General features: G+C 37.5%; 1 protein-coding gene across 3 annotated transcripts in view; it reads left to right on the top strand.

The window, feature by feature from the left end:
• NUBPL (NUBP iron-sulfur cluster assembly factor, mitochondrial) overlaps positions 1 to 24,709 on the top strand; it is an 85,287-nt gene extending 60,578 nt beyond the window's left edge. For all 3 annotated transcript variants that reach the window (XM_031049131.2, XM_034062549.1, XM_034062550.1), the window contains 4 exons: positions 4,554 to 4,639; positions 9,642 to 9,762; positions 15,234 to 15,316; positions 23,775 to 24,709. In XM_031049131.2, the coding sequence (XP_030904991.2) occupies positions 4,554 to 4,639; positions 9,642 to 9,762; positions 15,234 to 15,316; positions 23,775 to 23,837 (353 nt within the window). In that variant the 3' untranslated portion in view covers positions 23,838 to 24,709. The remainder of the gene's footprint in view (positions 1 to 4,553; positions 4,640 to 9,641; positions 9,763 to 15,233; positions 15,317 to 23,774) is intronic.
• Positions 24,710 to 25,029: the final 320 nt, after the last annotated feature.

Here is a 25,029-nt window from a genome sequence, read left to right as displayed (position 1 = left end):
TTATGAATGTTTTCAGTGTTTTCACTTCGCTAAATAAATATTGCATCCTAAATTGTATCAGTGTGACATTTTAACATAGTGACAGTTATTTTTCCACATCCTTCTCCATATGATCTAGTGTGAAATGGATGTTATAATACTTACTGATCAGTTAGATGAGGGCAGTTTAACTTCAGGGTGACAGCTTTATTCAGCTTGTGATATTCCTTAGCTCAGTGGTTTCACTGACAGTTCTTCTTGCCAGAAGGAAGAAGCTTGCTCTAAGATTTATGTCCTCTTTTCATGTGGGCAAAGTGGTAGTGTCCCAGTCTCTAATTAACCACTAGTTCATGGGCAGAAGAGGATGTGTGGCTGTTGGAAACATACAGTATCTGAGCCGTTGTTCAAAGACTCCTCCAACAAGGAGGTAGCAAGCAGGCTGGAGGTGTAACACAGCCAGGAACCTGCCTCTGGGACAGTTCTGAGCTGGGAAGTATGTGTCTCATACCTTAAGGGAAAATCACAGTAGTGGTTCTTTTAAGCTCAAAAGCTAAAGGAACTTCTTTACAAGGTTTATCCAAGGAGATGGACAATTTTTAAATATTAATGTATCTGTAATCATCACTAGCTGCAATCCTAGCAAAGAGAGAAATCTTTGATCTTGCAAGATCTTTTTCAGCATCTTCAAGTGCAAGCTGTATCTGTAATTGCGCGCACATTTTACGTGTGCAAGAAGAAATTTAGCAGAAGGTGAGAGGGACTGAAGAGATCCACAGTAGGAAGATTCAGATCCACCAGGCTGTTCATAACTTGAAAGTCTTGGCTAGAAGCTTGAAATGGATGTTGTGGAAAAGGTAGCAAAAGTTGTAAAAAATCCATGAGTGGTGTGGTCTCAGGCCATCCACAGCTGCATTGAGGCCTGCAGTCCCTGTCAGTCAGCGGATGCAATTACTAGAAAAATGTAAGATATTCTTCTGTGTACATCCTCCAGAACAGTGTTTGTCAGTCTCTCTGGTCAGTTACATCTGACTTCGCAGGTTTTGAGGTAATATTATTTGCTAATTTAATAAGAATCAGGGTTATAGAGGACATGGTGTAATACTTATGTTTGAGAGGGTTCTTAATCTGTTTGGATGAGATGCATGAAGCCTGGTTCTAAAGTCTACCTTTGAAGACACTGGAGAGAAAAAAGGATATGCGATTATTTTCATCTTAAGGTATATACCTTCTAAACTGCTGCCTATTAGACCTTCCCGTTTATCGCTTGGGTGGAAATTGACTCTAGTTAAGGTCTGGCGAGATGCCACCTTGTGCCTCGTAACCCAGAGCATCTAATGTAAACCTTAATGATACAGTGAATATAAGTGATATTTACTATTCACAGAAATTATGGACTGTTTCAGCGCTTGTAATTTCCTGAACATCAATCCACCAGAAGGATGAGTACCAATGTGCTCTGTAGGCACGCTTCTCTCTTACTGAGGATTAAGGACCTGGGGTTAAAAATGAAAGGCAAACATCAGCGTTACAGGCTGCTGTTAGTTTTGTTTCTATTTATTATGCATGCTATTATATAGTTAGCACAGTTTTTACTAATGCACCAGCTTCTTTTGTCATCTAGAATATGATGAAGTTACAGAAATAAATGGAATGCATGAATAAGTCGATATGTCAGTTAAACTTAAATGTGCTCAGCTTAGATATCTTACTATGCTCAAGGCACAAAAGTCACTCTTCTGTGCACGGCTGCAGACAGAATTTGTAGTATGTTTTAATGTGCTGTGTGATAGCATTATAGTTTCTGCAGCTTCTCTGTTCAATTTGTCAGTCTTCGTTTGCTCATTCAGACAGAGGCTTGTGTAAACATTGTGTGTATTGCTTCAAGAGGCATACTGTGCACATGAATTCAATTGTATTTAATTACTTTATTGATCAAAATAACTTTTTACTCTTTGATATTCCTGTTAACCATGTAGAGCCAAGATGCCAAAGAAAGTGTGGGCTGTGTTCTTTCTTGCTCATCATTTGAATAATTTGCTGAATTAAACAAATGCAAACTTATCTGGGGAGGAGAGCACCATAAAAAGTCTCATTGCCCATATTCAGCTGCTAGTGAAGGAAATAATGCTGATAATAATTTGAATTCTTGAACTTCAAGTTGGGTTTGCTGGACTAGCAGTTGCACCAAAGAAAAAGAAAAGGTACTGATTTTAATGGGCGTTGGTGTAAGTCAGCAGAACCTGGCTGTGAATAAATTTTGTCTGTAATCAAGCTCAGAGTGAAAGGAAAATAGGAGAGGTACACCTATTACACCTTCAGCAGCAGCTACTTGAGCATGTTGGCTTTCGTTCTGTGGAAGAAGACATGCAAGTTGTCCACGAGCATAACTCATGTATTTCAGAAGCCAGTTTCTTGTACAGGGAGTTGATGTTTGCGGCAGCCTAACCTCTGCAATATGCCATCGGGTCTTTTTGGCAGTTTAGCTTTTTCCCTTTGGAAGAAAATTTGTTAGTCAAAAATATTTCTTGGATATGCTTCTTGTGGTTCTAGTGGGTGTTTTCGTTGTTCTTTATGCCATGCCAATTACTGGATTCTTAAAAAAAATACAGACTTCAGTTTTGTTGACTGCATATTAGCTTCTGCCTGAAGAGTCAGGGAACGCTGAGCCAGCATCTTCAGAGAGGAGTGTAAACCAAAGTGTGAAAGCGCTAACATGAGTGTATACACATAAGACACAGATTTCCAAATTTGTCTGGAAAGAAAGCAGTAATAAGCATTTTCCCAAGTATTGAAAAACCTTTGTTTTGTAAATACATGGAAAACCCCAGGACTTTGACTCTCAATTGCTTATTTGTGGACTGTACTCTTAGGAAAGGGTGCATTCATTTTGTGGAATTAGTCCTACATTTCAATGTCAGCTGCAAAGTATAACCTTATACATAGTGAAACAAGGAGCTAAGATGACTTGCATGGAACTGAAAGGCTTCTGTGTTATTCTTCACGATGCTGTTGGCAAAAGGTTTACTTGGGAAAACCAGCAGATTATTTGAATGGCAGAGTTTTAGTGAACAATAGGGAAAGTGCATTTGCTTAGTACATTACATATGCCGTTCAGTTTTTGGACTTGTGTCTAATATTATGTAAGGCAGAGATTGGCAGCTTTTCGGGATGGAGGTGCCAGATTGTATTTTTCTCTCACAAATTAGAGGTTAAGAGCGCTGGTTGAAAACATTCAAACGTGCTGTCAGGTGGTGTTTGGAAATGGCTGGCTGTCAGGCAGGCAGGATGCCACCAGGCAGGCAGGGGATGGCATGGGGCTGGTGTGAGGGATGGGGCTCTCTGTCCCAGCACTACCAGCGATGGGAGTGCTCTTGGCAAACAAGGCTCCCAGTGCTCCTGCCTGTGCCAGCAATGCCAGTGCTGTGTGCCTCTGGAAACCTACACACTTCTTTGCCTTGTATGGTAGGGAACTGCAGGCCCCTTAAGAAACTATGTCTCATGCATCTAAAATTGTAATTACAGTTAGTGTGAAGTTTGCCATAAATGTCTTATGCAACATTGACTTAACATGGCTCTGCAGAGATGCTTTTGTAACAGATACTTTGGAGACTGGATGGTCACTGTGAAACCAGAGCTAATCAATTGACTAGTAAAGTCCTCCTTTACTTTGAACTTTTCTGAAATAGGGACAAGAATGAGCAGGTACTTGATGCAAGTTCTGAAGAATTGAACCCCCTGAGCATATGCAAAAAGATGGTCTTTGTGAAGTGATGTGCTATATTATAATGTCTGTATTGGTTTTGCAGGCTGTATTAATCAAGAAGTGATACAGGGTAACATAGGATAGTAACCTTGAGGCTTACTTTAGATTCTAATCGTTGACAAAGGTTAGATTGTAGATGTTTTATATGCTTGGGAGTACTAATTAACAGGAAACCTGGAGCCATGTCTGAACAGTGAGCAGTACTTGTATTTTTTGAGCCTAGTGCAAGTGTGCATGAGTTCGCCTCTCACTTCGTGGTATCATTCATTCAAACCCGCTGGTGGTGTGTATAGTGTAACATGTTTCAAGACTGTGCCTGTCAGTGGTTGTATCAGAAAGTGTAGCAGGTTCAGAAAGCAGCAGTCTGATCACAGGCAGCTGCATCTTGATTTTAGGACAAGGCTTATTGTTAAATCAGAAGTTTTCAAGTACAGCTATCGCGTGGGACAGCTACTGTGTAGGTACCACCTCTGCAACATGTCAGCATGTGGACCATGGCTTCCATTGTTATTTTATATTAATGGTCATAAGACAGCTAGGTCAGTTTTCTCATTTGGAAAATATAAGTGGTTTCTACACAGAAAACTTACAATGAAGATATCTAAATTATTTATATCACTTCATATTTCTCATAATTTGTCTGTGATTTTGGTTGCTGCATAATAAAAAATGTAGCATCATTTTTTCTTTAAAAAAAAGGGCATATAAATGTGTACCTACTTGGAATTTGGTAATGTACTAATAGTAAAAATATTTAACAGTATAATTTATAATACACATTTTAATGGTATTTAGTGTTTTCTTTTCCCAGGAGCTGTGATCATCTCCACTCCACAAGACGTGGCTTTATTGGATGCACGCAAAGGAGCTGAAATGTTTAGAAAAGTTCATGTGCCTGTAAGTCCCTATATTAAATGTATTAGTAGATTGCATCCCCAAAATGTAAAGGAAAGGTAATAATAAAATTTATCTGTATACTGCATTAGGTCAACAAGCCATTCAAGAATCAGATGAATTTCATAAATTCTTGTTTGAAAAATAGGGATTAGAATACATGTTATATCTGTATCAGGAACTTGTTTTAACAGAAAAGAAAGAATGTCCTCAGGTCAAGGTCATAGTAGTACTTGATTTCTTTTAAGTCAGTTTGTTTATCACCTGGAATGGATCAGGCTGCTGAACAGAGTATCTTATCAAACACTGTTTTCCAATTGTACTGTCTTACTATATCCTCATTATGTATTCTCTTCAGCACTGTATGTGTTGGAGGTTAAAATCTAAAATTTCTTGAAATACGGAAAAAATCTTATATTGGTATATTTTAGGAAAGAAATGTAAGTTTTTGGAAGATATGCATATACCTAATTGTTACTTAGCCATGTGAAGGGCTCTGTGACTATCATGACAAGTAGAAAGCTGTCTATATCACTTTCTTTTCATGAGCTTTATAGCTTATATGGTAGCTTTCTTGTGTGGGAAATTCAAAATTTGAAAATATCTACAGTACTGGTATGGATTAGGAGAAAATATTAAGTGGGGTGACATCTTTGACTTGGTATTTTCTATGTGTGCTACAAGTTGCTAAGTAACTGAATGTTATACTCTGGAGTATGCTCATGAAGACATTCAGTTTTCATTTGAAATGTGTAGTTGATGAGAAAATATAAACTGAAATGTGCTTCATTATCTTAAACAATAAAGAAAAAAAGCCATGTAATACTTCTTTCTTACCTCTATGAAGGTTACTTCTACTCTTTATCAAGAGGAAATTTCTTCCATAGCTAGTGCTTTGTTAATTTGAAGAATGCAGCAGAAATCTTGAAGCGGCTGTTCCTGCGCTGTGGGTTTAGCTTTTTGTTGTTTTGCATTGATTTTGGGGTTGTTTTGGTTTGTTTTTTTTGTTGTTGGTTTTTTGCTTTTTTTAGTCTACAGAGTAGCTTAACAAAAGAAGTGCATTGGTAAATTCCTTATTGTTAACTATTCTTTAAGCATATTTGCACCAAAATGAAATTACAGTAGCATTTATCATTTGCTACTAGAAAAAAAAACAAATATATATAACAAAAGAGAAACATAAAGTGTTTCATTTTGGTTTTATGTTTGGGTTTGCTAAAATCGTGCAAACATTTAGCACACTAACCTGAACAGAAATAAAACTGTCTTCAGGTTAGTATTTTGCTGGATTTTCCTTTTTATTTAAGGAGAAATCACCAAGGTTTCTTTCTAAGTCTGTTTTGTTCAATGTTCTTAGAAGGGAATGGCCTCTCTGAATATTATGCATTCTAGAATAGGCTTAGTTGCGATTGATGACTAACGGTGGCTAAGAAATTAAATATGATGTATGTTGATTTGCTGGAATTTCCAGATCTTTCTAAATGAAATGAAAACCATAGCAAAGCTGTTGTGCCAGACGCTGAGTGCACTTCAGCCAGTCATCAGGTCTTACCTTTACCATGGTGCTACTTCGTTTTATTTTAAGCTTACATCAGTACAGATGTATCATTTATTCCAGTATAAAGCAGCCCCTGCCTACGTATTACATTTCTAAGTGTCAACAAAATCTGGGGATCTAAAAAAAAAAAAATCAGTTAAGTAATTTTTGATGGACAACTTCAAACCTGAGGTTTACATCAAAGAGGTGGAATCTGTGGGACTGTGCTAAAAGTGCATATTCTGATTATATAATTGACTGATCTTTAAAATCTTTAATCTTTAAAAAGTGCTTGCAAAGAGTCTACTTTTCAAAGAATCAGGAAGTCTATAGGTTGCTGAGTTTTGAGTGTTTGAATATGCTTGCTTATATTTAATGAATGGGAGTCTCTCCCTTGTCCATACAGGTATACATGCACCATCTTCCTCTCACCCTTGAGTCTCAAATGACGTGTAGTATTATCACAGTAAAGTCACAATTGTTAACATTACTTGTCCTTTACTGCACTGAAATTAGAGTAGAATGACTGAAGAAACCAATGAAAAGCTGGCAATGAAGGGTCAGTGTTAGAACCAGGAGTACAATGCAAAAGTCTTATTTTCAGTCTTAGGATATAGTCATTAAAAGAGGAGTGCCATTTCTTGTGCAGTGGAGCGCACCTGGTAAGGAAGGAGTTTGCAAAGTGATACTGACTTCTGTCGCCGCAAGTTTCAAGATTCTTTCCCGTTACGTGATTTTGCCCATCGTTTTTATGCATCCCAGAGGCTTGCTCTAGGCAGGTGACAGAAAAAGTGAATAACTTTGAGTATTTAGGAAAAAGTTGCCTATTTTCACCTACTGAAATTGAGTTCAGTTCAGTATGATTTATCTTATCAATCATATTCCTGAAAGAAAAAGATGGGGGTATAGTTAGATCTGTAACTTTTCTGGTAGCTTCCTGGAAGTGGAAGGTTATGCTGTGGATTTCACAGGTTTCAAAAAAACTGCTTATGTAAACTAAGCTATGTATTTCCTTCTCAGATGTACTAAAATAGGTTATTTGGCTGTGTACTTTCGGGTATTTCTGTAGCATCCAGAGTACCCAGCCAAGATTATGGCTTCATACTGGCAGTGGATGTTAGAGCCAAAAGTTGCTCATTATAAGATGAAAGGCAGGAAGACATAAAAACTACTGTGCATCTTTACTTGAAGTACTAAAATATCAAGTGTCTGACTGATGGTTACATAGGAAGTTGATGCAGATCTGTAACTGATCACTGCAGCCCCTGTCAAGTTGGAGTCAGACCTCAGTGCCATCCATCCTCAAGTACAGTGAATGACTTTTGTGGGTTTCTCAGGAATTGTCTCCTTGAGTAAGGACAGAGGGCACTGGTTTTCTCACTGTATTTTCTGTAACTTAGAAGGTAGTCTCTTTGGATCTTGGCATGATTTGTTATAACCAAAAGTTTAGCTGAGCATAAGAAATAGCTAAACATTCATAAACTGTGTGTGCAGATTATAATAAAAGGTTTCTTCTCTCATGTAGTTTCTTGATAGATGTCTCTTCACCATTTAAAATAATGATTTGACTAAATGAAATTCAGTTCCACGGATTATAACTATCCTCTCCTCTGCTTCCATAGTTTAGCTCCAGTTTGGGGTGCATCTCATCATGCTAGTTTCCATGTCATTACTGAGCCAAGTTTGCTGAGAGACGTACAGGGAAGGGAACTCACTATGGACTAGAATAGGAGTCACACATTCTTGCAGGATAGTTCATGTGGATGTGAACAGCTGCTTTGAAGCTATTCCAGATCGGTTATTTGAGCCGCGAAATGAGAGTTATTACTGACTTTATTAGCAAGACCTATTACTTTGTCTGTAGATTAAAAAGCTCCAGAGATCCTAGTGAACTCGCTTCCTTCCGTAAATATATCTGCAGAAATGTGTGTTAAAAATACACTTCAACACTAAAGTTGGGTAGAGAGATCTTTTTATCTGCCCTGCACCTTGTACCCTTGGCCATGTAGTATTTCATGTCTCTTAGTTTAAGAACTGTATGAGAAAATTACTTGTAATAACATCCTAGTGAATAGAAATACGTTCCTCTTCCTCCTCTGATAGTCCCAAAGAGTAGAAAATGCGGAAAGTTGTGGTGGTAAATTAAAAGTAAGTAATCTTTATTGTTGTTACTGTATCTTAAAATGTTCCATGCTTTAAACCCTCTAAAAGTTTTAAACAAATAAAGGAAGACCTCTTAGAAATGCACATTAGGGTGGTATACAAAACCCCACATGATCATATTTTGATCATTTTTTAGCTTATATCTAAGGAAATTTTTATTAAGATATTAAAAATAACATACTTTTTTATTGTGGGGGTTGCTGCTAAAAGTTGCACATTCACACTTAATTAAATAACAGTAAATGTTGTTTGCACTGGACACTGGTGTATCCTTTTAGATATGCTTTATTAGCATAGTGGATATGTTACTTTTCTAATAAACAGGCCAGCTTGTTCAAGCACAAAACTATAATGCTAAGGGAAATTCCAAAGTTACAAAGTAAATATCAGCTTTTTGTGCTTGGAAACATATATTCATATTTTTAAAACTTGGCTATAGTGTGTTTGATATATCTAGATAACAGAGATCTTCAAGTGTAATATTGTACCATGGAATTTTGTAAAGCAGGTCTTCTGTTGATTAGCAGATAGGTAGAAGCTTTTACTCTGTAGTGCATGAATGCTGTTTTCATCACTTTGAGAAATCCTGCCCTGCCTCAATGAACAGTTATGTTTACTAGGTGAATAAAATGAGATCAATGCTATCATTAGCATTATTGTACGTTGTGAAAGAAGATTTTTGTGTGCATGATTTGGCAAATTTTCTTTGGACGTATTTTGTAAGGACAGAAAGGTACCTAATACATGTGTATTAGATTTTTATGCTGTGGGTTTTGCCACTTAGTTTCACATAATTATTTCTTTTGTTTGATCTTTAAAATGTGTTTCTGCTCTTCAGAACAATAACAAATCTGGCCTTTTTGAAAACATTTCCCTACAGGATAACTTGCAAAAATATCTTAAAAGCATGTCTGATTGTGTTGTTTCTTGTAATGGTACATTTTTGGTTTGTGTTTCCTGAAACTGCAAATTACAAAGCTATAAAATACAACTTGAAAATTCTTTCAGTATTCATAGTTCGAAAATGAAATACTGACAGGGAGAGTTCTTGGAAAGATAGGTCTGTACAAGAGGTACTTTTTGTTAGACATAAGTTTGTTCATCTTTGAGAGGTATAAATGTGAAAATGATAATGCAACTGAGATGCCTAAGAATAGTTGATGATGCTAATGCATCTAATTATATATATTTAGCATATGTATACTATTTATCATTATGAATGAGTAGTCTTTGTTAGTTTATTGTTGATAACCTCTTCTTTATTGTCAGATGAGTAATGGAAATGAACATTCCTTTCCTTAACAGGTTTTAGGACTGATTCAAAATATGAGTGTTTTCCAGTGTCCCAAGTGTAAGCATGAGACGCACATTTTTGGAGCTGATGGTGTAAGAGATCTAGCAAAAACCCTTGGGTTGGATATTTTAGGTAAGAATATAGAAGCAGTTTTATTTTTGAAGAAAAAAATACTTGTGTGCATGAGAGAAACATTAACTGAAGTATGTAGCTGTATCATCCTAGTTTGAAGTTCATTATGTTGCTGATCATGCAACAATTTTTACCAATAATGAAGAATTCTATTTAGTCTTGTAAAACAGACCTAAACTCTGTCTGTCAATGTCAATAGATGCTTTTTCATATATTTCATTGAAATGAAATGAGTCATTGCATATTGAAATAAACATGGTAATTTGAAATGTAGTCCCTTAAAAGCAGTGGGGTTTATGCCCATATGAAGATATCTTGACTCTTGTATGGAAGCAAGCAGACTGTAAGGATTTTATTTAAGTGTTGAGATTAAAAGAATATGATGAATTGCAAAATGTTGTTTCAAAAGAATATTTATCTTTATTGAAAACAAAAAATTAGCCATGATTAAACAATCTGGCATGCCTATAAGCTGAAATGCACATTGATCTTTAAAATAAACATTGCTATTTTAAAAAGGCATATTTCAACCTGTGCTGTCAGTAAAAAAAATCACAGAATGTAACACAGCGTAATTAAGTTGGTAAATGGGATAATTGCATGTGCTAATGATGTGTTTCCATGTATTACTATAATTATCTCAATGATTTTCCATAGCTAATTCATTAAAAAGAACCAGGAAGCTCATTTAGGAAGATCAACACAGAAACATCAAGGTCTGACATAAAGTTAAGATAGCAAGGCAACACATAATTAAAGACATGCTTTTGGGCTATCTTTTAGTTTTCTGAATATATAATGAGTTGTGATCAGAGCCCAGGGGGACTTCTGCAGCCCTGGGTTATGTGGATGGATGCAAATCCTCTTCAAGCCATTGAATCAAACATGCATTTAGATATACAAGCACAAATGACGTGCCATGCTATTGGTCCATAGATGGTTGTTATTCCCTAAGAGGCCAGAATTGATTGTGATTGCACTTATTATGAGTGATGTGAGATTTACAGGTTTAGCAGGGAATGGATGAGATATATGAAGAAAAATACAGTGAAGTTTACTTTCAGACTGTTGATGAAAGATTGGACTAAGTATAATGCCACAAGGGTTAAATTTAGAATTATTGTACTTGATCTTATTAGTATCCTCCTAGTATACAGCAGTATACACGGATAGTACCATTACATAGTATGGTATTATAAGAATTGCTGCTTACAGATTTTACATTAATCTATCCCAAGTGGAAGTTTTTTTCCAACATTATATGAATTCTGCCCAAAACACTAAAGAACTTATTGTTACATGTATATAATAAAATCCTGAATTGTTGATCTGAACATTTTCAAACACTCTTTAGTGCTAACCATGTAGCCCAAGGTGTAGGAATCCAGCACATTTTACAGTGTCCAGTGAATAACAAATTGGATATATCCCCTACCATGGGAGAGACTCTTAAGGCTATACAGCATGTGAAAACTGGCAAGGCAGCTGGGGTCGATGGAATCCCACCCGAAATCTGGAAGCACGGAGGCCAAGCACATCATGCTAAATTTCACAAGCTAGTTTTGTGCTCTTGGGAACAAGGTAAAGTGCCATCAGATTTCCGTGATGCAATCATCATCACCACTCTGTATAAGAAAAAAGACGTAAAGTCAGACTGCTCAAGCTACCGAGGTATAACTCTGCTCTCCATTGCTGGAAAAATCCCTGCAAGAATACCTTTGAACAGATTAGTAACTGCTATCACGGAAGAACTTCTACCTGAAAGTCAGTGTGGTTTCAGAGCTAATAGAAGTACCACAGACATGGTATTTGTTCTCAGGCAACTGCAAGTGTAGAGAACGGAATAAGGGGCTTTATGTAACTTTTATTGACCTCACCAAAGCTTTTGACACTGTGAGCAGAAAAGGCCTGTGGCTGATCTTGAAGTGATTAGGTTGTCCCCCCAGGTTCCTCAAAATGGTTATTCTGTTACATGGGGATCATGGCAATGCACCCTCTGAGCCCTTCCCAATAACCAGTGGTGTGAAACAAGGTTGCGTTCTTGCACCAACTTTATGCACAATCTTCTTCAGCATGATGCTTCAAAGGGCTACAGTAGACCTCGACAAACGAAACGGCATTTATATTTGATATCCTACTGATGGGAGCCTATTCAGTCTAAGGCGACTGAAGGCCAACGCTAAGTCCTTAAATCACATTGTCCGTGAACCGCTTTTTGCTGACGATGCTACCCTTGTTGCCCACACAGAAGCAGCTCTGCAGCTCTTAACATCTTGCTTTGCAGAGGCGGCTGAGTTTTTTGGGCTGGAAGTCAGCTTGAAGAGGACCACAAGAAAATTATCGTCATCCCCAAATTACCATTGGCAAATCAAGAGTTTAAGTCAGTTCAGCAGTTCAGCTATCTGGGAAACATTATTTCCTCAGATGCCATGATTGACAGAGAGATAGATAACAGAATAGCAAAGGCATATAGAGCTTTCCTGAAAACTCCATAAAAGAGTCTGGTGCAATAAACACGTGAAGAAATGTACAAAGGTTAGTGTCTATAGAGCTATTGTACTGTCTACTCTTTTATATGGGTCTGAATCATGGGTTATCTACTGCCATCACCTGTGACTCCTTGAATGCTTTCATCAGCGCTGCCTCCAGACAATTCTAAACATCCATTGGACTGACTGTGTGTAAATGTTACTGTCCTCGAACAGGCAGGGGTCACCAATATCGAGGCTGTATTGCGGAAATCGCAGCTGCGCTGGGCAGGGCACATCTCTGGGATGGAGGATCACTGCCTCCCTAAGGCTGTGTTTTACGGTGAAATCACACCTGTTGCCACAAGAGAAGTGCCCCAAAGAAGAGATACAAGGACTCCCTGAAACAGTACTTCAGCCTTTGCCATATTGACTATCATCAGTGGTCCACCTTGGCCTCCAGTCAGGAGACTTGGAGACGCACCATGTGTAATGCTGTTGTCTCCTTTGAGAACACATGCAGAATTAATCTCAAGGAGAAAAGACAGCATAGAAAGATCTGTGCCTCACCTATACCACCCAAGGAGACCTTTTGCTGTGCTTGTTGTAACCTCATTTGCCTGTTCCACACTGTCCTTTTTAGTCGTCAGCGCACTTGTAGTAAGCGTGGGTAAAGCCCTTTCCAAATCTTCGTTCGTGAAGTCAAGCCATCATCATATTTAAAATTAGCACTTCTATATTTTTAAATCTCTAAATTTATTTTGCTCATATTGTGCAGCACCTGTGGCTGTTTTGTTTGTTCAGCCAAGCACCTAGTCCTCTAGAGAGAACAGACAAGGTTTTACTTTACATGGTAACATCTGACAGATTCTGCAAGCTAACAGTGTGCAGGACAGGAAAGTATTTTCCTTTTATTTGTTCAGAATTGGCTGCCTTTAGTAGTACTGAATACCTCCTTTGTTTTTTGTTTATGGCAGAAGACAATTGCCAGTTGCCAGTAAACCTTTTTACATAGTTCATTTTTTCATGTACTTTTGATTGTCTTGTCTTATTATTGCTACCTGAAGGAAAGTGTATCAGAGTTTGTGAGAAAGACTTTGTGCTGCTGATTGTTTCTCTCCCTGTCTCTGAAATACCCCTGTTTGGCTTTCTTTTTAGTTTGGTGACGGTAACTGTCACCATAAAGCTATACCATTAATATACATAATACTAAGATAATTTCTGTATCCTTATTCCATCCTGACCTTGGCAATTCATAACATTTTAAGCTGCATCTGCTAATAGAACCAGCAACATGACTCCCAGATTTCTAATACTCTTCTAGTTTTTACTTCCTACAATGGATTCAAATTATCCTCAGCGCTTACCCTTTTATTGCAGTCAGCAATAATTGTTAGTATCAGAAAAAAGTAGTGGCAAGTTCCCATCATATTCCGTAGTGAGTAGTACAGAAACTTCTGACTCGCACTTTTGCTCATACAAGTTCTGTTATGCTCTTGTAGTGCCAGCACATCTTTGTAAGTTCTTTTTGTAATTCTCTGAGATTGTTATTAAGCTGATAGTGAAGAAGTGTTTTTTCATTAACTAAACATCCTTCAGGGAAAAAGTCAAGATTAGTCTCTGCATGAAATAATGGTAGGAACTAACTTCTGGGAGATTTACAAAGTTTCTCTTATTCTATTAAGAATGTCTAAGTTTAAACAAAAGCCCCAGCAAACAAAAAAAACAAACCAAAACCCACAAAACTCCCCAACAATTTTTAAAGGCCCCCCTAAATATATTTTGTAATGAATAAATAAACAGACTTCTATGCTTTATGCCTGAATAAATTTATTCATGACTAAAACAAGTAAAAAACAAATTTGAGGGAAATGGACTATACTCATCATATTACAAGTCAAGAGAAGTTTTTCAAAGATTCAGCTCACTAATGGAGCTACAGCTTTTGTGTTTGCTGTTTGTTTGGGCTTTTGTTTGTATTGCTGCTTGCTTTCAGGGTTTATTTTTTGTGGGTTTTTTTATCTCTTAAGCTATGTCAATCTTATTTCTTTCTTTTTTTTTACCATTTCTTTTTCTGACCTATTTGAACTTCAGTGATTTACACCAGCTTTGGTTTGGGTTAAATAAATGTTGCTAAGTGTATGATTAGACATATACAGTTTCTGAGACCAGTCAAGATTGAACTAAGGTAGGTTGTTCTGTCTGTATCTAAAATGTAGCTCTGTCTTCCATTATCTTTTAATAAGAAAAGTTGATCCTCAAGTAATTTCATAATTGTCTATGTAGCAATGAACTAAATGTGGGAATTCCGAGTTTTCTGTAGTGCTGAAAAACTATTTCAGAAAGTATGCTTCAGAGTGGAATAGGGCTGCTAATTGATTCTCCATTAAAGAGTTCCTTTCCTCTCTGACAGTTCCCTGCTTGTTATAAAAACAGAATATAAAGAAGATTCCTATTGGAAAAAAGAATGAAGTGAATAGTTGTCTACCTTTTAATTGGATCCAGAGCCTAATAAAGACAGTAACAAATGATATTATTTCAAAATTAAGTATTCAAAAAAGTATTAGAACAGCGATTAGAATCTTAAAACAGCCCTGGAAAGAATATACAGTGGAGAAGATTGGTTGAACAGTAAGATGCATGCTAAGCATTTACCTGACATTCAAGCAACTATTTTTATATATGCAAAATAATTTATATCTCAGCCTGTGCTTTTCTGTTTATTACATAAAAAAGCAAGCTGTCCTCTCTAATAAATGACTACAAAGTATGGTACATCGTATTCAGACAACAAAAATACAGAATATGTTTGGCATTAATCATTACGGATGTACAGAAATTGTACTGCAGCCTATTTTTGTTTTAAATGCTAATTTTTTGAGATTCAGATTCAAGAATATACCAAACTGGAATTTGATTTCATGTTGCTTCAAGGCTTATTTTAATGAAACATTTATGAAATATTAGGTAGTCACATATGTGTATCTTGTATTTTTGATACAGGAGACATTCCACTGCATGTTAATATACGGGAGATGTGTGATTCAGGACAGCCTGTGGTGATCTCGCAGCCCCAGAGTGATGCTGTAAGTTTGGTGCCCTTCATTTAAAACAACAAAAAGCCCTCCTGCAAAAGTGAATAGAGAATACTTCTTCTGATTGCTGTTTGAAAAGAAACATGTATCTGAATGTAACTTAGGGAAATAAAGTGAAAGAGGGGTAGTATCAGCAGGTAACAGGCCCTTCACTTTGGAATACTGGTCATCCATTCTGCTTCTTTAGGTTTGGGCTTCTTTGGCATGACAAGAAGAGGAAGGTCAGTGTCAAGTCTCAGGAGACCTTGCAGCTAATGTAGATCCTCTAAAACTGTCAGTTGGACATTTGGTAATTGAGCCTGGAAACTGTTAAAGGGTCCTCCAAAGATATTTGGAACAAAATCTGTGTATTGTCATTACCTAGGTTGTTTACAGCAGGAAGTGGGGCAAATTACACACAAAAGGAAATTGATTTTTAGATGCATTTATCATAGCATTTTATTACCAAAGGAAAATACAAGTTGTCGAGGTGGTGCAAGTAAAATATACATGTCTGTAAAGAAAAACAGTTGCTCATAGAAAACTTCATTAATGCTGACAGAGTAAGATTTTCCTGGCTAGTATTTTTTTTGTCCTCTGCTGGAATTTGTCTTCTGGGTTCTGTAGGGCAGGGTGTTGTCTGCCCCGTTGTGTTTGCACAGTATGTGGTATGATGCAGCCTCACTCTTGACTGCTGCTTAGATGTTACCATTTAAAAAAAAAGTGGTTAATGCTGATAATAGATCATGGAATCAATCATATATATAGGTAGAATATAGTGTAGGTACATTTTAGCATTGATAACCTTTCTAACATCATGATTGCTAGGTAAGTGCTGAAATATTCTTTTCCTTTCCACTGTTTGCTTCTCATTTTAAAGACCGATAAAATTATTGTTGGTCTCTTATAACTTAAAAGAAAATATAATTTCTTAGCACATAAGTGATGATGGGAGAGGTCATATAAGGTCAGATTCTAATCATTAATACATGACACATATCGCTAATACATGACACCGATTGCCATGTTTCTCAAATCAATTAAAACCCTGGCTACTCATTCATGAACAATCACAGTTTTTTAGACAGAGAACGATATAAAATTATGTCGGCTCTTGTCCCTGAAATTTAGAGAGTTTTTTTATAGAAAATTCTGTGCTCTTTTTGTTGGAACACAGTTACAAATCAAATACGGAGTCATAGAACTGAAATAATACCTAGCAGATTCAAACACTGGGGAATAAGGATACCGACTGACTTCTGAGAAACCCAGCATGCTGTCACATCTTCTCAGCTCTCTCAAGACTAGAGTAAAGGGTGTTTTTAAAATACGTTAGCTAATACCTTTTTTTTGCTTATACACCTGCCATGGCATTCGGCTTGCCTTGCTGATACATAAAAGTAAACTTCTCACTCTACAGTGGAATTTTAAAATGTGTAAGCAAACTTGTCTAAATTCATTATTTTAAAGCTGAAATGTAGTTGGTTGCAAAAGGAAGTTTCTTTTTCACAACTGGCAAGGAAATTGTAAGCAACTAAGCCTTTCCAAAAAGAAAATTACTTGTAATATTGTGCACATGTGACAGTTAGAAAGTTCTTCCTCAGAGATGCTCAGAATAAGTAAGACTCATCTACTTAAGGGTTGACTATATAGCTAAAGGTTGTGAAGCTTAATGGCTGGAGTTCTCTTCTGGTGAAGTTTAAGAACAGTCCCCATGGAGAAATAAACATTGCTAGTAAAATGGTTTTGCTCTTGATATAACATTGTGTACATTAGTGTTTCTGTCAGTTTTTTAAGTTGTGGCTTTTTCTTAACACTCTTCATTGACAAAACTGTTACGTGCTATAGAAACGCAATATTGTTATAGTCACATATTAGCCTAAATGGCAGGGACTTGACTAACAGAAAGAGAACAAACACACTGCAGCAAGTGGAAGTGATCTAAGATCCTTTACAAGAAGATAATAATTTCTTCGTTTAATCAACAGTGAGGACTTACCAGACCCTTCTGGAGATAATTGAGAGTCTTGAGAGCATTATTCTCCTTCATCAAGCTGTGGAGGTGGATTGGCTGACTAGGGCTTCATTTTTTTGCTCACCCAAACATACAAGAGAATCTCTAGGAGCAAAAGCTAGTGAAGTGAAATCAGGAACACTGCGAAAAATCATAAAACTGGGAAAACAATAGAGAAAAAGGCAGAATAAGGAAAACAAAGGAGTTGCTGAAACTAGGTAGAATTCATCATGCTCAGATGTAGGGGAATCTCTTAGGGGTCATGAGAAGGAACCGGCAGGAAAATAGGTGTTTGAAAGAGTCATCATGAAACTTTTGGATAAGAGGGCTAGAAACACAGCAAGTAGAACATGATTAATTGCAGTGGAGTCGTTCTTCCACCAAATGAATTTAAATGCCCAGTGATCTCTCTATTAGTACTTGGGAAAAAGTAAGCAGAAGTTCCTAAGGACTCTTCGGTCTGTGAGCATAAAACCCAGAGAGGTGTGGGACAGTTGGTGGTTATCTTGTGAGGACTTGCTGCTAGGAACTTCTGGGTATATCACAGTCTTGATGGCACAGTGGGTTTGTTAATGCCTTGCTAGAACAAACAGGTTATTTGTGACCATTCAGCACCAAACTTCCATCTGTCTCAAGATAAAGAAGCAGCTCAAGCAAGTACAAAATACTTTTGCTGTGCCAGCATGTCCATTCACCTTCTAGAAGCTAGGGAATTTTGTTGGGATTCACATTTCAGGTAGGAGATATGCCGGAGGCTGAGGCAAGCAGTAGATGTTGTCTGTCATCTTCTTGACTTGGGAATGAGATTTAAAAAAAAAAAGAAAAGTTTTTGTGGAGGAAAGATGACACACCTGTGAGGTTCAACAGGGATAATGTATCCAAGACAGCAGAGAGGTCATGAAAGAGTGAAGTTTAGATTTCACCTTCTTCCCCATTATTAAAGAGGTACTGAGCCCTCATGGCAGAAAATATAAAGGAAACAAACCAAAACCAAATTCCATGAAATATGAAATAGTCAATGCCTTAGTGTTTTCTTGCCAAATGTTGTTGTGGAAAGCATTTGGAATGTATTAAGGAAAAACATTTTGAGTTCACCCTCTTGTTCAGTAAAAATAAAGTTGGAGAAAAATGGGAGTAATGGCAGCAAATAATGTGTGCTGTTGTTTAGCTGTCATCAATAATTCCATTTAGAGAGTGGTCTCTCCAGAGTGTGATATCTTTAAAAGAAAAGCAAACCCTGAAGAAGGCTGCATGATAGATGATTTATAGTATGCTTTATCATCAAAGCTTCCTTTGAATGATTACAGTAACATTTGGTACTTGTAAGTTCAAATCCTTCATTCAGGTTGTAGATAGTACAATGCATCATCAGACCCTCATTTATGTTTCTTCTGCTGAAGAAAGTGCTGAGTGGTAGGATAGTCTGTCTGAAGGATGTTACTATATTGCCTTTGAATTGCACTCTTCTACTTAACCATGTTTTCTGGGCAGGATGTATTTTTTGATGTATGTAATGGCACCTGAATGATATACATGTATAATGGCACCTTGGGCCTAGCAGTGTTTCCCAGCTAATGCTCCACCAGATGATGGCATGGCTGTTGCAACTGCTGGTATATAGGATTAGTAGGAAATTTCCCATGAACACTAAGGATTGTTTTGTTTGGTTTTGGTTTTGTTTTTTTTTCTTTAGGTATTAGATTCAGGAAGTATCCAGTTTACTTACTCATCCCTTCCATTTCATGTTGAAATCTATAGACTGACTTTTATTGTCTTGTTAAGTCACCTGTCTGGGCTGAGACTTCATAGAAGCTTGGCAGGAGTTGCCAATACATGCAAAGAATCTTGTAGAACTGCCCAGAGGAGGACAAAGTGGGAAGGACTCAGGGAGTCTTGCAGTAAACAAGAATTTCTCTAGGTGACATGAAGCTTTCACCTGAAGTGGAAGCTCACTTAAAGCTTTGTTTATCTTCATGCTTTTAGTGCCTTCTGAGTTTACCATACAAAAATGCATTCTTCTGAGGGCAGCTGCAGTCATGCACTGAAAGTGGGAGTTATGTCAAAGTAGCAAGCAATTTTCATAGAAATTAAAGCTATTTAAAAATCTGATTGAGATGGAAAATGACCTGTGGTTGAGCAAAGAGAGTTCTAATAAGAACAGAAGCTATCACCTATCATTATTCTCTTGCAGATGCTAGTTAAGTCTAATGTTTTTCCTTGTGACAGTTACTGTTTAATTAGTTGCTTATGGTTGCTAATTTCCTTTAGCAATGAATAAACTATAAGCCCTTAACAGCTCATTTCAGCAGACCTAAATACCTTATCCTTCTTTACAGGTATATTAACATCCACAGCGTTTGATATTCCAGATAGTTGGGCCTTGCATAGATTCTCCCTTGGGCTGCTGGTCTGGATAAAGCATCTTAATAGTCTTGGAGTCTTAGTCACAAGCAGAAGTTAGACACCATGTCAGTACTGGGGTTTCCACCCTGTGATGTACTTGGCTCACAACCAAGTGATGTGATCAGTATGCTTTCAAAGTTGCTGGTCTGAAGTTGTTTGTATGCAGTGGTTTGGGTGAAGGCAAATGTGGTATCAGCTACTTGTTTTGACTTCGATGATGGGTAAATTTTATTCTGTATTTGAATGGCCATTGCACTAGACACTGAAAGCCACTGTAGTGAGCTGTTTGCCAGCTAAGATATGCACTTCAGTAAAAGGCAGACTAGCAGGTCAAGCCAAGCCTATCCATGAAAAGAGGGCAGTCAGCTATGATAGGTACTGTCAGTTTGTAGTAGTCATAGCAGTGATGCATAATTCCCTCATGGGTAAGATTTTTAGGGAGAATGAAATGCCATAACTGAAAGGCTCACATTTTTTCTAGGATTACCTTAGTGCTTAATTAGATGAGCTAATAAAAAGACTTGCAGTTTAAATCTATCCCATGTCTATTATTCCATGACAGTAATGAATCAGAATGTTCTGATTTTTTAGGCTAAGTAGGACTTTTCTGTCCTTTTCCTGATGAACTTCATTACAAGTTCTTAATTTTTCCTACTCCATGATCTGTGCTGTCATTAGTCACTTGATCATCTACCATGCCCTCTCAGTCCTGTGATTTAAAGAATGCTGTGTTCTTCTGGCAGTGTTTGTGTGTGTGAGAGGTGAACAATTACTCACATGGCCATTATCCAGCTATTTCAACTCTCTGAACATCAGCTTCCACCTCTGCCTCTGCCCTCTGCAGTGCTGCTCTCAGATGCTATCTAGGCAGCACTTGTAATGAACAAGTCTGTTTTTTGGGCATTCTGACTTCCTGTGCCCTTCTCCTTCATCCTCTTGAAGCAGGGAGAATGCTTGGCTTCCAGCTAACTGATATGTTACTGTTAAATATGAAGTTATCTGCAAAAAACTGTTTTCAGAAAGACAGTGTATAAACCATTCATTTAGAGCTTCCAAACCACAAAAGGAAAAACTAATCTGTAAAGTTCACTTTTATCCTATGGCTGTCAGTGATAAGAACACATCCTTTATTTTTTATCCTGTGGCTTTCCACCCAAAAAGGAAGTAAAACCCCTTTCCATTTTAAGTTGCAACCCAACTTCTTTTGCTTAGTAATGGTAAACAGCGGACCTGAGCTGTCTCCAAATGCTACATTGAAAAAATCATGAGTATGAGAAACTATTTAGTACAGTTGTATGTAGTAAAAGGTGTATTGACACTCACTGAGATTCCATTTAGACCTTCCATATATGTTGATTGATAGCTGGGTCCTCACTTGTAGCTGAATGATTTGTTCAACTATAGGAAACTGAGGCTTGAAACAGTTGATTTTGTTAGACAGATAATGTTCTGTAAGGACATGTATGAGATACAGGTCTGTTCAACATATAAAGTAGTGATCTAGGAAAACAAAAAAAGGATGGTTAGCAGGTAAGATGGATTGCCACTAACAGCAGTTATGTAATACTAGCATGCTGGCTACAAAGAGTTGTACCAGGAACCTGTTATGGAGTGACAGATCAGTCACTTGACAAATGAGAGTCCCTGTACATTGTGCAGTCATTGCCCAGGCACTCATTAACAGTGCCTTTTTTTGGGGAAAAAAATACAGTTTACTGGGATCTTGACACAGGATAACACACAAGCCATCAAGTTTCCCAAGCAGGATGACTGGTTACTATCTGGCTGGTTATGGAAGTCTATGTGCCAGTGCTGTCTTGGATCAAACGAGACTCCCCGAACTGCTGTTTAGCTCAGTTTTAGCCATACAGCTAGTTCATGGTCCTGTATGACTGCCGGAGAGTATGAATGATCCATTGCTGCTGATTATCTTATGTGCAAAATATCTCCTATCTTAACTGTTTACAAAAGCACTCTCTTATATTACTATTTCTGCATCTACAGGAACAATTTATACAGTGCATTTTTAATTTTGTGTACAATCTGGCCAGCTCTGGAGCAGGAACAGCCCAGCCCATTGCTAGAAAGGGCCAGATTTTCCATGCAAGTTGTTAATTGACTTATTAAAACACTAAAATTGATCTGTGCAAAGTGGGAGCTGTCTGCAGGACTCTTGAAGATAGCCTAAAATTCCCAGCTGGAGCACTCCTACACCAATTAGTCAAATACTTAACTGCATAGGCAGCTTGTCTTCAGTCAGTCACCTTATTTCACATTGGTCCATTATCTCATCTAGGCAGGTGGCTAGCTGGGGAGTAGCTAGATCACCCAGGGAATTCATAGCTAAATGTGGTGGGTGCTACCCAACTGCACTGCAGTTGTACCCATAGGAGTAGTTTGAATTTCATGCTTGTGATTTAAGTTCTGTAGCTCTTGTCACCAAGTCTCACATATGAGAGAAGACAATCCTACCTTGGGGTCTGCATGCCTTACCAACTCAGAAAATGACTTGACTTCAGTTTTAAGGTGACGTAAGCCCTGAGACTGTGAGGCACTGAGGCTGGGGGTTCCAGAAGAGAAAACCTTACAAGCCAGGAGTATACCTTAGAAGAGAGGAGGCATGTTATAGGGGTGCCTGGCCCTGCCAAAGGCTGCTGCCTGCTTCAGTGCAGTGGCAGTTGGTGCCGGTGGTCCAAGTGAGAGAGAGACCTTCTCTTCCTGCCCTTCAAGCTCTGGTCTTGGGCATTTGTCAGACTGCTTGCTGTTTAAAGGCTCATCAGGGATACAAGTTCCAACTCTAGGTAGCGCCATCTAAGAGAGCTGCAGGGGACGGGACAGATCAGCGTGGTAGGGAATATTCTGGTGATTTCTTCTAATAAAACGGAAAGTTGTCCATGTGGGCTCCATATGCAGGGTTACTTGGTAAGATGAAGTAGCTTGGTTGTAATTTAACAAAGTAGAAGCAAGCTGAGTAGTGGAGGAGTTTTCTCTTGTACTAGACAAGCATGGAACATGATGCACCAGCTGGAAATTGACACATGACAAGTTCAAATTTAGATAAGGTCTACACTTTTAACAATGGGAGTAATCAACCTTGGAAGCAATGTACAAGATATATATGTATGCACACACAAATATGCAAAAAGGTAGTCTTTTAGTAGAAAATCTGTGCCTCAAGATTGGAGACCTTTCTAAAAAGCATGTTCCACTTTGACTAAAAGCTGTTAAGCTTGGTACAGGATTTTTTCCCTTTTGTGGTTTGTTCTATGTTGAACTTTAGGCAGTGTTTTTATACATGTCTCTTGACATTAAAATTGTGAATACTTGATGTTAGACTGAACACAGTCCTATCTGTGTCATGTTTTTAGAGATGTTAAAAGAAGTATGTGTATTAGGGTTGCCCCGACAGTCTTACAGCTGTGTGCTTTTCTGCCCTCCAGGTGTTAGAGATTGGTGTGAAAGGGAGGATTTGCTATTTTGTTGAGGAATTAGTTCTTTCCAGTAACCACGTTTGCCTTTTGGAAAGATGTCTTTTTTGAAAGTAACTTTTAATGTCTATATAGGAAATGATGTAGTGTGGTCTAATCTGTAATAAGTTAATTGTATATCTTTTTAAAACAAAATCATTGTTTTCTCTCATTTTCTATCTCAGTTATGTGCATAAGTGCATCTCAGTCTTCAGGATGAGGGAAGTTTATGATTAATAGTACCCATGGGACTAAAGAGTCTCCTTCCTTCTCAACACTTCCCCTCCAGAAGGCTACTGATTCTGCTTGCTGTTTCAGACAGATTGTTCAGTCAAGTTCTATTCTCAGACTAATACCAAAGTTAAGTTTTACAACCCCCTGCCAGTGTTTTAGATAATGCTTGTACTTCTTTTATGTATTAATGCATCATTTTTCCTGAACACAAAACTGGCTGAATTGAACCCATTTATTGTAACATTTTGTTGTTTATTTGAAAGTGTGTAAAAGAACAGATATCTAACAGGATGTAAAATACTCCTTTTTATAGAAAATGAAAGGTGCTAAACATATGTTTCTATTTTTACAGGCTAAAGCCTATCTAAAGATAGCTATGGAAATAGTAAGACGACTACCAGTACCTCCTGCTTGAAGTGTTTATCACTGAGATGTAGCAAAAAAGCAAATCTTTTAATGCAACCAGTCAAGAAGAGTCCTGCTACCTAATAATGTGGATGCCATATTTTAGTTCTAAGAACTTTTTTGGGAATTAATTTACCAGAGGTTAAGATACTATTATGATATTTACTGTTTTTCAAATCATTGTTTGGGCATGTCCAAAAGGATTAAAATACGTAAAAGATGATAGACAGTATTCAACATCAACAGTATATAACATCATCAGGCAAGATGGGATGAAGTACATTTTTCACATGTGTCCTATTTTAAGGTCAAGAATGAAAAAACAGCTACTCCAGCCAATGAGAATGATGAGAGGAATGCCAAGGCATAATTCTTGCTTAAAAAATGACATTTGCAATACTTCCAATTTTTTGTCAAGTTGGGTTCAGCTCTTCACTGGGTTAACTACCAAGCTGACCTTCAGCTCTGCAAAATTTGAAGAAGCAAATAGAGTGATGTAACTGCAATACTTCTGCGTGTTCATCTTCAAAAAGAATTTAAAAAATCCCTGTATACTCTGAAGAGTTCTTGTTGTGGATCCTGAGCAGATTCATCTGTTATTGGAAAATGTTCGATCATGAGGCAATTGAAGTTTAGTGGAGAACGGATTACATCACCCTGAGGCTTATTTCTTGACTGCTTTGCATTATAATGGGCCCAGTCAGAAGACTGGTAGCCAAGGTCTTCACTGAAAGCTGTATGTTGTGCCTGAGCTCAGATTGCTGGGGGATACAGATGATCAAGATAAATTAAATTTATGATTGCATATTCCTGTCATAGTGCAGCAACTTGGAATTTGAATATAAAGAAATTTTTGAAGTAAAGAAAAAAGTGATCTTCAAACTGCGTGGCCTTCTGGTTTGGTTTTTTTTTTCATTGCCTTATATTTCTTCAATCTTTATTTTTGTGTTAGTGCGTGGAAGTGGAAGAACATGCCTTCAGGGAATGAGTTTCCATTTACAATTAAATGTTTGAGTTGACATTTAGGCTTTTTGATTTACATAATCAAGTATGGGTATCTTAAGAACACAGCTTAACCATACCACACTGGGAATTTAACTGTACTAGGGAGTTCTGCTGTTGACCTCTGTGGGATCAAGATTTTCCCTGTACTTCAGTTATTTGTTCATAATTTTGAATGTAGTTGCTTTTTCGTATTGAAG

The sequence above is a fragment of the Melopsittacus undulatus genome, chromosome 4 (assembly GCF_012275295.1).
Source record: "Melopsittacus undulatus isolate bMelUnd1 chromosome 4, bMelUnd1.mat.Z, whole genome shotgun sequence".
In the NCBI taxonomy this organism is placed as follows: Eukaryota; Metazoa; Chordata; class Aves; order Psittaciformes; family Psittaculidae; genus Melopsittacus; species Melopsittacus undulatus.
The sequence above is the reverse complement of the archived record's forward strand: the minus strand, read 5'-3'. Positions and strand labels throughout refer to the sequence as shown.